General features: G+C 42.1%; 1 protein-coding gene across 7 annotated transcripts in view; it reads left to right on the top strand.

Moving 5' to 3' along the window:
- kif13ba (kinesin family member 13Ba) overlaps positions 1 to 11,254 on the top strand; it is a 33,805-nt gene that overhangs the window by 16,663 nt on the left and 5,888 nt on the right. For all 7 annotated transcript variants that reach the window (XM_025055703.1, XM_025055701.1, XM_025055704.1 and 4 more), the window contains exons 9-29: positions 415 to 502; positions 738 to 872; positions 5,078 to 5,190; positions 5,489 to 5,600; positions 5,715 to 5,927; positions 6,010 to 6,120; positions 6,221 to 6,355; positions 6,786 to 6,916; positions 7,048 to 7,134; positions 7,236 to 7,426; positions 7,532 to 7,796; positions 8,196 to 8,358; positions 8,473 to 8,628; positions 8,708 to 8,857; positions 9,496 to 9,621; positions 9,719 to 9,892; positions 10,051 to 10,208; positions 10,380 to 10,512; positions 10,603 to 10,758; positions 10,854 to 10,953; positions 11,098 to 11,224. In XM_025055703.1, the coding sequence (XP_024911471.1) occupies positions 415 to 502; positions 738 to 872; positions 5,078 to 5,190; positions 5,489 to 5,600; positions 5,715 to 5,927; positions 6,010 to 6,120; positions 6,221 to 6,355; positions 6,786 to 6,916; positions 7,048 to 7,134; positions 7,236 to 7,426; positions 7,532 to 7,796; positions 8,196 to 8,358; positions 8,473 to 8,628; positions 8,708 to 8,857; positions 9,496 to 9,621; positions 9,719 to 9,892; positions 10,051 to 10,208; positions 10,380 to 10,512; positions 10,603 to 10,758; positions 10,854 to 10,953; positions 11,098 to 11,224 (3,024 nt within the window). The remainder of the gene's footprint in view (positions 1 to 414; positions 503 to 737; positions 873 to 5,077; positions 5,191 to 5,488; positions 5,601 to 5,714; positions 5,928 to 6,009; positions 6,121 to 6,220; positions 6,356 to 6,785; positions 6,917 to 7,047; positions 7,135 to 7,235; positions 7,427 to 7,531; positions 7,797 to 8,195; positions 8,359 to 8,472; positions 8,629 to 8,707; positions 8,858 to 9,495; positions 9,622 to 9,718; positions 9,893 to 10,050; positions 10,209 to 10,379; positions 10,513 to 10,602; positions 10,759 to 10,853; positions 10,954 to 11,097; positions 11,225 to 11,254) is intronic.

The raw sequence follows: 11,254 nt of genomic DNA, 5'->3' as shown, positions 1-11,254 counted from the left end.
AAAAAAAAAATCCGAGGTTGACTCAGGTGTCAGCAGCTGCTGTGGTCAGTGGATAAAAGGATTATCGTCCTGTCCTGCAGTCACATGCAGAGGCCGCTCCATGTCCAGCAGGTCAGCAGTAAATCAGACTCAGGCCTGTGTCTGCTGCCCCAGACTCCATGACCTCTGACCTTCACTAGCTGCTTGAACTCTAACCCTTGTAAATGGACCAAAGGGGAAGAAGACCATCTGACAGCCATATGGGCTCTGCTGTAGAGCAGGAAATAATGAAGTTCGAAGCAAAACCACCAACCATCCAAAGGAATGTTGTATTTGTCCCCACATCTGTCCCCTGTGGATTCACTGTTACATCAGGGAAAATTATGTTTTAACAGAGTTTATCCCCATTCACTCTGACTTTACTTCTGTGTCCAGGGGTCGTCAGACATTGCGGGTGAGGGAGCATAAAGTGTTGGGTCCGTATGTGGATGGTTTGTCTCGACTGGCTGTGGCGTGCTATAAGGTAAAAGCAGCTTTTACGTTCAGGTTTTTACGGTTGATTGATCACCAAAATTATACAACTATACAGCTGGATTTTGTAACTGTAGTGATTTACAAACAAGGATGTTCCTTTTCAGTCCAGTCTGTACATTGATTCAAAATGATAATAAATTGTATTTTTCTTGTTATGTTCCTTTTCAGTCCAGTCTGTACATGGATTCAAAATAATACATTTTATTTTTTTCTCTTTCCTTCAGGACATTGAGTCTCTCATGTCGGAGGGGAACAAATCTCGAACCGTAGCAGCCACCAACATGAATGAAGAGAGCAGTCGATCGCATGCCGTCTTCAACATCATCCTCACACACACACTCAAGGACCTGAAGTCTGGGGTAAGATGAGTATCAAAAACCTAGTGGCAGCAATTGATTATTTGAATTGAATTTCTCATCTTCCTTTCAGACCAGAGTCTGTCTCTTTCTCTCCTTCTCTCTGTCTCTCTCTGCTCCACCATCAATCATCTTTAAATGTCCACCAGATAATCGACTGTTTAACGGCCTCCTATAGGAGTGGAGCCCTCACTCGCCGCAGGTGGTAGTTGACTGAGGGGGAGGGGGCACTGCTTGGTGATCCCTCAGTTGTTATTGAAAGGAGCGCGGTGCTTCTGCTGAATGATTTGTTGTGCTCCGCTCCTGCAGACACACAGAGTGTGGAGTACAATGGCTGTGACACCTGCACTCAGGGGGCGGAGCCAAGAATAGCAGTGGTTGTTACTGCCTAAATAAAACATGATGTTCCTGCTGCCGTTGGTGGCATGAAGTTATCTGTTGCTATTAATGTCAAGCATTCTGTATGTTTGCATTAGCGATTAGCAGGATTTAAAATAGGAAAAAAAAACAATCCAACCAAGCAACATACTGTATTTCTCTTTTTAATTTCTGTCTGGTCAGAATGTTATTCCACCCCTCAGAAACCAGGGAGTTCAGCTTTTTTTTTTTTTTTTTTTCAAATCCTTGTGCATATTCACCTGCCATCCAAGCTGCCCTGTGGTTTTTAAAACTCTAAAGATTAAGATTTGTTGGGGTTTTTTGCTAATGATATGTATTTTCCTTTGAAAACTCCACGTTGGTCTTGAAGTAAGCACAGACACACACACAAGGACCTTTGAAAAACAGTGAGACTGTTGCCAGTATTCACTTACTGAGCTCAGCTGTAAAGGAGCGGCTCCGATGACACTTTTAGTTTCAGTTTCCTCTCGTCATCAGTCTTAAAAAGACACGCTCACCACTTTCACAATCAATGTTTTCTGGTGGCGGTTTACTGAAGCTAAGCAAACAACTGCAGAGAAGAAGAAAAAAAATAGCTTGAACTTTACACCAACAAACACATGTCCAGTGAGTCTGAATGGTTTATATAAGCTAAAAAAAAAAAATCAAGGTCAGTTATGATAGAAAACCTTAAACAATAATGTGTTTTCAGATCTGTTTTTTTGCGAGTTTGATCAGTGTTGTTGTGATGTTAGCCCTGCAGGTGTTGTGTTTTCTGTTGATCCTGGATCTATATATGTTAATTCAGTGCAGTTAGCAGTTGGCAGTTCTAAATCAATGAGCGACTCTGTTGACCGATGACATCATTCTGCCCGTCTGACCGGGGTTCTTAAAAAGGAGACATAAATGAATCATTCTCCAGCTTCACTGACTCACTTGTCTCCTCCTGCTCCTTGCTCCTCCGCTCCCTTTATCTAAGATGAACATCCACCAGGGAGTGCTGTTAATAATTCACAGGCATGACTGACTTTGTCAGCTGATACAGCAGGCTGCACTGTTATCAAGGAACTCCCACAGTCAGTCACAGGGAAGATCTCCAGTCACTTACTGAGTCAGACAGTCAATCAGTTGCACTGTGAATTCATCAGCCAACATGTTCAGTCAGGGAGACGACCACTGAGCTGAACATGTTCTGTACTTAAACAAATTGAATTAAAAAAATACTTACTTCATCGCTTAAAAATGGGAACAAGATCTTCCTTTTTGTTCAATCACATTATTATATATTTTTTATATTTTTTCATCCTTCTAAATTCAAGAGAAAAATAAACACAAAGACTAACTTGTTTTGAACAAACAACGGTGCTGTATGTTATATAATTGCAGTGACAGTTTGACGCATGACGTGACTGTTAGTAATGTATGGAGGAAACAGGAGAACAATTAACCAAAGGTGTTACATCTGGAGAAATACATTTTTTAAAACAATAGTAGATCAGTAGACTAAACATATTTTTCTAAGAACATTCATGCTTTAGTTCAGCAAGAATGTATTTGCTTATTGCATTGAAATACTAATTTGGAAATTTAGTAAAAATTGTAGCTTAAGGTAGTGAGTTTATACTGTATGTATAATGTATAATTTGTAAAAGATAAATAATTGGAGTAGTTGAATCAAGGTTTAGTCCAGTGATACCACGTTGACATTTATTGCTATTGCTTCAAATCTCCACTGAACTATAATTATAATTCCTATAATAAATCATACAAAACATAAACTTCCCCACTTAGACAAACCAGGACCAGTAAATGAAGAGGTCAGAGTGACGCCTTTATTATCAATACTGATATCAATTAAATATTATCAGGGATCGTAGCACCTATTTAACACTTCGTGTTCTATGGACTGAGCTGAAGTGAAGAGAACACTTTTTTGGGACCAAACTTAAATATTATCAGGGATCGTAGCACCTCTTTAACACTTCGTGTTCTGTGGACTGAGCTGAAGTGAAGAGGACATCACTTTTTTGGGGTCAAAACCCTCACTAGTTTTCTGTGGTTCTGTGTCATTTTATGTAATTATAGCTAGTCCTGAATAATTCAAATTGTTTCAATTTTTTTTTTTTTTTGGTCTCGTACCACAGTGCGATGACACTCGAGCTGCGCTGCTCCTTTAAATCTTCATGTCCGTCCTACTGATCTTGTTACGGACACAGGTGTCAATTGTCTGATTCACAGAATCCTTTATTAGGCAAGAGAGTGCCAGTGTTTCATCAGCCAGTTCAGCCAATAGGTTAAACTGTGTGTTTTTGTGTAAAATGTATGTATGAAAACACAAAGAAAGACAGTTTGTCCTCTTTGGTTTGTTTTGAAAAAATGCTGGATCGTATTCTCTCGGGGCCGCAGATACACATCTCGTGTTTATTTGATAATGTGCTGTTCTCAGATCAGATCTGTGGCCAGAGGTTGTTCTGTCCTGTGCTGCCTCCTGAGGTGATCGCTCTAATATTAAGTCTCACATCTGGGATAAGTTTTTAACATTTTGCTTAATCTGCCTTGAGTGAGTCACCAGATTAAAATTCTCCTTACAGGATTTGAGATAATAATAGAACTCTGAAGTTCACAGTGCACTGTTGTTTCTTAATCAAATTAAACTACTGCAATTTTTTTTGAAAATAAAACCAGTTTCTGTGTGCACCTGGGGGTGGGTTTTCTTATCTGACGTTCATCTCTCCAGTGGTTAATTTGTGGGTGGGTTTTGTAGACACAGGAACTGCTTGATATTGTACTATTGTGTCCAAATTCAGCATAAAATATGTATTTAACTTTCCCCCCCTGTGACTGTGACAGTGCCTCTCCTTACTCAAACGTACGCCAGGATTGAAGTGTGGCAGTTAGCCTTTTATTATTGTTTGTTCAAAAAGGTGAGCAAGAGAGAGAGACGTGGAAAAGAAAAGATGGTTCAGCAAGCTCCCTTAGAGAGGAGAGTGTGCATCAATATAAGTGACCGACTGTCTACCGTCTGCAGCCCGTGGCCTAGTGCTTAGGGGATTGTATAAATCTGTGCAACTTCCCCACTTTTGCAATAAAAAGATAAAGTAGAAATGAAAAATAATTTGACGTGCCTTCTGGCCAGGCGCCCCCTGATTTTGGAAACCACTTCCTTTTGGGATTATGAGTATTTCGTAATCCCTTCCTACTTCAGTATAAAAATTTAGTTAATGTTAGCATGAAACTGAGACATTGTTATCTTGACTGTGTTGTAGTTTGTATTGAGAAAAACCCGTGATGAGACGGATCAGATCATATTCCACTGTAGCTGCATCTATAGATCAGGTTCGCCCTCGTCAGCTGTTGGTTTGTCACTGTGGGCATGAGAGAAGAATGAAGGTGTGATATCCTAATCCTAAACAGCTCCAGGAAAGATGCAGAGTAAACTGTAAACTAAGGATTAGAGAAGGGAAACAACAACGTGGAAATACACAACTAACATCTGTCAACATGGAAACAGATTCAAAGTCTTCTGAGCACATGGACGACAGAGGATTAACAGAAATCCAGAAGCTACTGTAACATTTCAACATCCATCTACCTCCGTATATTAACCCTCTAAACAAAAGATCCCTGATGACAGTAACATTTATGGCCACTGTTCTGTGAGTCACTTTGGCAACCATTTCCTCTAATTAACAATGTAAATAAAAAAGCAGCCTGGTTTTAATCGCTTCAGTGACTTCTTCAACGAGCAGTCAGTTTAACTTTCTAATAAATACGGCCTAATTCCTCTGATGCAATCTCTGCTCTTCGCTCTTGTGTATTCCGTTTTGCAGACGAGTGGTGAGAAGGTGAGTCGGTTGAGTTTGGTCGACTTGGCGGGAAGTGAACGAGCAGCAAAAACAGGAGCAGCCGGAGAACGCCTGAAGGAGGGAAGCAACATCAACAAGTACGCAAAACCAGTTTAACTCCAACTCATAACCATTTACTCTCACGTTTACTTTTACTTTACTTTAACTCCAACTCATAACCATTTACTCTCAGGTTTACTTAAACTTTAAACCCCGGCAGCGTCATATTAACCTCTGACTGTTCTACATTCTTTTGACGGTGTTCTTTTACAACTAACACAAACATACATGGTGGTGTATTTTCAAATTAACTCTCCTTAAGGTGACACAATCTTGACTCAAATTTTAAAAAAAGATTGTGTCATTGGTTTGACTTTATACCCTTGTATTTAAAAGGTCTCTGACGACTCTGGGTCTGGTGATCTCTGCACTGGCTGAACAGGGAACTGCAAAAAACAAGACCAAGTTTGTCCCATACAGAGACTCTGTTTTGACATGGCTGCTGAAGGTAAATACTCCATAATACTGCACCAACACATCAGAGAGAGAGAGAGAAGTCAAATGTGTCTCCTAGTTGTTGTAAAAGTTTTGGTTTTAAGTTTTGTCTTTTCTATTTTTCCAGGATTGTCTGGGTGGCAACAGTCGCACAGCGATGGTTGCGACTGTGAGTCCATCAGCTGACAATTATGAGGAGACACTGTCCACGCTGCGCTACGCAGACAGAGCAAAGAACATCGTCAACCACGCCGTGGTCAACGAAGATCCCAACGCCCGCATCATCAGGGAGCTGCGAGAGGAAGTGGAGAAGCTACGAGTACAGCTGACACAGGCAGAGGTGAGATTTTTCAAAATGTCACAAGAGCGTTGTGTGATAGTGCTCGTCTACCTCGGCTTCATCTGCTGCGTTCCTTCTCCAGTCTTTGAAGGCTCCGGAACTGAAGGATCGCCTGGAAGAATCTGAGAAGTTAATTCAAGAGATGACCGTCACATGGGAGGAGAAACTCCGCAAAACTGAGGAGGTTGCACAGGTTAGGAAAAAAAATATGAAAATGTTAGATAATTGAATTGAATAAGATGATTGAATGAATTGTAAAATAAAAAAAACTGTATGTATATGTGTGTTTTAAGGAGCGTCAAAAGCAGTTGGAGAGTCTGGGAATTTCTCTCCAGTCCTCAGGGATTAAAGTCGGGGAGGACAAGAGCTTCCTTGTCAACCTTAATGCTGATCCTGCTCTTAATGAACTGCTAGTCTACTACCTGAAGGTACAAACTTTATTTGTTAATATATTTTTATTCTCTGGGCGAGGAGTTTACTGTCCACACCTGATGATCTCTCATGGCTCGTAATGTCCTGCAGCAAACTGACATAAATGATATGGAATATATATTTTATTATAAACTAAATAAAACAATGTGATCCATAGAGCTTCCTTGTCAACCTTAATGCTGATCCTGCTCTTAATGAACTGCTAGTCTACTACCTGAAGGTACAAACTTTATTTGTTAATATATTTTTATTCTCTGGGCGAGGAGTTTACTGACCACACCTGATGATCTCTCATGGCTCGTAATGTCCTGCAAACTGACATGGATGATATGGGATATATTTTTAATGATAAACTACTAAAACAAATGTGATCCATAGTCAGGATGATACAGTAAATGCTTTTTTTTTTTTATCTCCCCCAAAAAGGAACACACAAAGGTGGGCTCAGCAGACTCTCAGGATATCCAGCTCTGTGGGATGGGTATCCAGGCAGAACACTGTGTTATTGACATCACAGCTGAGGCTGCCGTGATCCTCACCCCATATCGCAATGCTCGGTAAGTGACAAAATAAAAGAGAACAGATTTGCAGCTCCTCTGTTGCACAAAATAAATCCTGATTTTTTAAATTTATTTAGTTGCACAAAATAAATCCTGATTTTTTTCTTTTTTTCTTTTACTTGTGATAGGACTTGTGTTAATGGCTCCCCAGTAACCAGTGCTCTGCAGCTTCACCATGGTGATCGAATCCTTTGGGGAAACAATCACTTCTTTAGGTAACTTCAAACCTCAAAGGCTTGAACCTTGTTGAGATGATTAAAAGTTCTGTGTGTTAAGCAAACTAGGAAATTGAACATTTGATTTAATTTACCTACAGGATTAATCTTCCCAAGCGGCGGTGCCGGGGAGGAGAGGATGAGGAGGGTGAGGGTGGTTTGATGAAGAACAGCGGCAGTAATGAGCAGCTGGATGCAGACGGTGACACAGCCAGTGAAGTGTCCAGTGAAGTCAGCTTCTCTTATGAGTTTGCACAAACAGAGGTCATGATGAAAGCCCTCGGCAGTAATGGTGAGGTGGCAGTAAAAATGTCAATATTTCTGCGCACAGCTTAAATATCAGACTTTCTTTGAGGGACATCCGTTCCTGACTCCTCTGTGTGTTTTCTACTTCCAGACCCCATGCAGGCAGTCCTCCAGTCCCTGGAGAGGCAGCACGAGGAGGAGAAGCGCACAGCCCTGGAGCGTCAGCGGCAAATGTATGAGCAGGAACTCCAGCAGCTTCGCAAGAAGCTGAACCCGGACCGTCTGTCTGTGGGCCCCTCTGGAGCCCCGGTGCCTGGACAGGGGCAGCAGTACAGGAGCACGGAGAGACTCAGCATGGGGGGGATGAGCCATTCAGCCAGTGCCCAGAGCAGACTGAGGCAGTGGACTGAGGACAGGTGAGGGGTGTCAGCGTGTTGTATACATTAGTCCAGTGGTTCTCAAACTGTGGTACGCATACCACCAGTGGTACGCGAGCGCTCTCTAGTGGTACATGGGGAAAATTCATATTTTCCTATTTACATTTTCAGTTGAATAAATCTGAAACATGCCATGCACAATTAATACAGCATTTAGAGAAATGTGTAGCTACTTATGAGATTATGAAATAGGATGTCTGGTACTTATTGATCACTTGAAAGTTGAATGTGGAATGAGCAGGGGAATTCTAATGTTGGTTCATCAAGGTGGTGCTCAGAGAGCTCAGTGTTTTCTCAGGTGGTACAGAGGATAACACAGTTTGAGACCCACTGCATTAGTCAAAGCTAATTAACACTCGTTTCTGATGTTGTCTGCAGGGAGGCAGTGTTGGTGAACAGCCTGAGGAGGTTGAGGGAGCAGATAGTGAAGGCAAACCACTTGGTGCAGGAAGCCTGCTTTATCTCTGAGGAGCTGGAGCGACACACAGAGTACAAAGTCACTCTCCAGATCCCATCTGATAACCTCAACGCAAACCGAAAGGTCACACACACACACACACACACACTCATACACACACGAACACATGTAAATATCCTACCTTACGCCAACCTTCATCTAATGTTTTTTTTGTTTTGTTTTTGTTTGTGTGTTTAGAGAGATGCTGTGCTCAGTGAGCCAGCAATTCAGGTGCGACGACGTTGCAGAGGGAAACAGATCTGGAGTTTGGAGAAGATGGAGAACCGTCTGGTGGACATGAGGGAGTTGTACCAAGAATGGCAGGACTATCACCAGAACCACAATGATAACCCAGTCAGTGAACATACAGCACAGCACATGTGCAATGGCACAAAAACAGGCACATGATAACAAGCCCTGTTTTTTTTTTCAGGTGATGCGCTCATACTTCCGCCGAGCCGACCCGTTCTTCGACGAACAGGAGAACCATTGTTTGATTGGTGTGGCCAACGTGTTTCTCTCCTGTCTCTTCTATGACGTGAAGCTGCAGTACGCTATTCCCATTATTAACCAAAAGGGAGAGGTAAGACGTCATATTACTGTTATTTCTTTCTACACGTTCACTCACCTTTTCAGTCAGACGAAAACCTTTTTCCTTGTTTCCTTGTTTTTTTCCATCTTAATCCACTGTGGTGCATTTTGCTGTCGGAGTTTAACAGTATAATCAATGCAGGAACCATTCGTTACAGTGATTGGGTTGTGTTTCCACAGTCAGTGTCATGTTCAATTATTGCATTTGTGTCATTAGTAGAGAGTCAGAAGACATCAAGGTCAAGATAGTTGCATAGATGTACTAATTGATCCTAAAAAGTGGAAATTAATTTGTCGTAGAACAACAGTATGAAAACACAAAAGAAAAAACAATCAACGGAAGAATAAAAGACGTGAAAGTGCTGTAGAAAGAACACGATCAATAATGATGAGTGTGTACAAAGTGAACCTGCACAGCCCTATATTAGGATACAGGATAATGTTCCTGTTATTGTCTATCGGACACTGTATCGCAGTGCGTTCAGAAAAGACACTGAGACACTAGGTCAAAAGTGGTTTGAATCTTTATAGCAGCTTCGATGACCCTCAAAGACACAGCCTCAGTATCCAAACTTTGATTTCCTGTGCTGATTGTAAAAGTTTCCAATTATTGTGTTTCACTGCTCCCAGGTTGCAGGACGTCTCCATGTGGAGGTGGTGAGGGTGGGAGGAGGCCTGGAGGACAACATAGCCGGGGGAGACGAAGTAGACAATAACCAGGACACTGAGATTCAGGATCGTAAACTTGTGTGCATGGTAAGGAGAAATAATCAGCAGGGTGTTGACGTTTGTTCAATTAAAATTACGATGAATAAATGTAATTCAAGAGCCTGGACTTCTGTATTTTCTACAGATTAAGATCCTGCAGGCCACAGGTCTCCCCCAGTTCCTGTCCAACTTTGTCTTCTGTCAGTACTCCTTCTGGGACCAGCCTGAGCCAGTCATTGTGGCTCCTGAAGTTGACCCCGCCTCCTCATCACCCAGCACCAAGGACCCACACTGTATGGTGGTGTTTGACAGCTGCAAGGTAGAGACAGACAGTACAAAGACGATCTTAAGATTTTTTTTTTTTTTTTTTAATTCTGTTAACGTTGTGTGTACAGTACTAGTCGTATTTAACAGTAGTAGAGAGTGACCTTTAATAGATTGAATGTGAATGTGTTTTTGTTTTTTTATTTGCCGTAGGAACTGGCTGTGTCGGTGACTGAAGACTTCATCGAGTACCTGACAGAGGGAGCAGTGGCCATCGAGGTTTATGGACACAGGCAGGCAGACGCTGGCAGAAACCCGGCCCTGTGGGACCTCAGCATCATCCAAGCCAAGACCAGAACACTACGGGACAGGTAGAGCCACAGTAACACACAACACACACACACACTGTGTAGACAAAGTTAGAAATAGTATTGCAGCACTAGCCTGCGTCCAGCGTGGACCTGGCTGTAGTCTGTTTTTCAACTTTTCAGGATAAATAAACACACCTCAAATTTTTCTTTTTTTTTTTTTTTTTTTTGCAGATGGAGTGAAGTAACACGTCGCCTGGAATTGTGGATTCAAATCCTGGAGATAAATGAAAATGGAGATTTTGTCCCAGTGGAAGTGGTTCCTGCCAGAGACGTACGGACTGGGGGGATCTTTCAGCTTCGACAGGTCTGGACAGTCACTACAGCAGTGGGTGGAGAAACGAAACTCTGGTCTTAATTTTGGAGTTTTTAATTTAATTATTTTTTTCTTCTAAAGGGTCAATCGCGGAGAATCCAGGTGGATGTGCGTTCGGTGCAGGACTCGGGCACGATGCCTCTCATATCAGAGATTGTGCTGGCAGTGTCAGTAGGCTGTGTGGAAATCAGGACCTCTGCTACAGACCAGGAAGCAGATGAGATGGACAGTTATCAGGTACAAGTACAAGTTTAATTTTGCGTTTTCTTTCCTTCTTGTCACGTCGCAGTGTATTGGAGCAGAGGCTGTAAGGTGACTTGTTTGTTGAACAGGAACGAGACCTGGAGCGTTTGCGCAGACAGTGGCTCGCTGCTCTCACCAAGAGACAGGAATACCTGGACCAGCACCTGCAGACCGTAGTCAGCAAATCAGGTAAGGCCGACTTACATCGGTATATATTTATGTACACATCAGAAGGCTAATACACTAATATTATCTTAAACTTGATCTTATAATATAATCGAATCGATTTTGGTTGTTTTGATGTGGTGTTTTTTGTTGGGGGTTTTTTTACAGAAAAGTCAGAGGATGACATGGAGAGAGAGGCTCAGCTGCTTGAGTGGCGGTTAACATTGACAGAAGAGAGAAATGCCGTTATGGTGCCCTCTGCTGGCAGTGGCAGTCCTGGAGCACCTGCTGAATGGTAGGACATGGGGCTGCAAGGATTCTGGTG

The sequence above is a fragment of the Cynoglossus semilaevis genome, chromosome 5 (assembly GCF_000523025.1).
Source record: "Cynoglossus semilaevis isolate Cse_v1.0 chromosome 5, Cse_v1.0, whole genome shotgun sequence".
Lineage (NCBI taxonomy): Eukaryota > Metazoa > Chordata > Actinopteri > Pleuronectiformes > Cynoglossidae > Cynoglossus > Cynoglossus semilaevis.
This window is presented reverse-complemented; position numbering and strand designations above follow the sequence as displayed.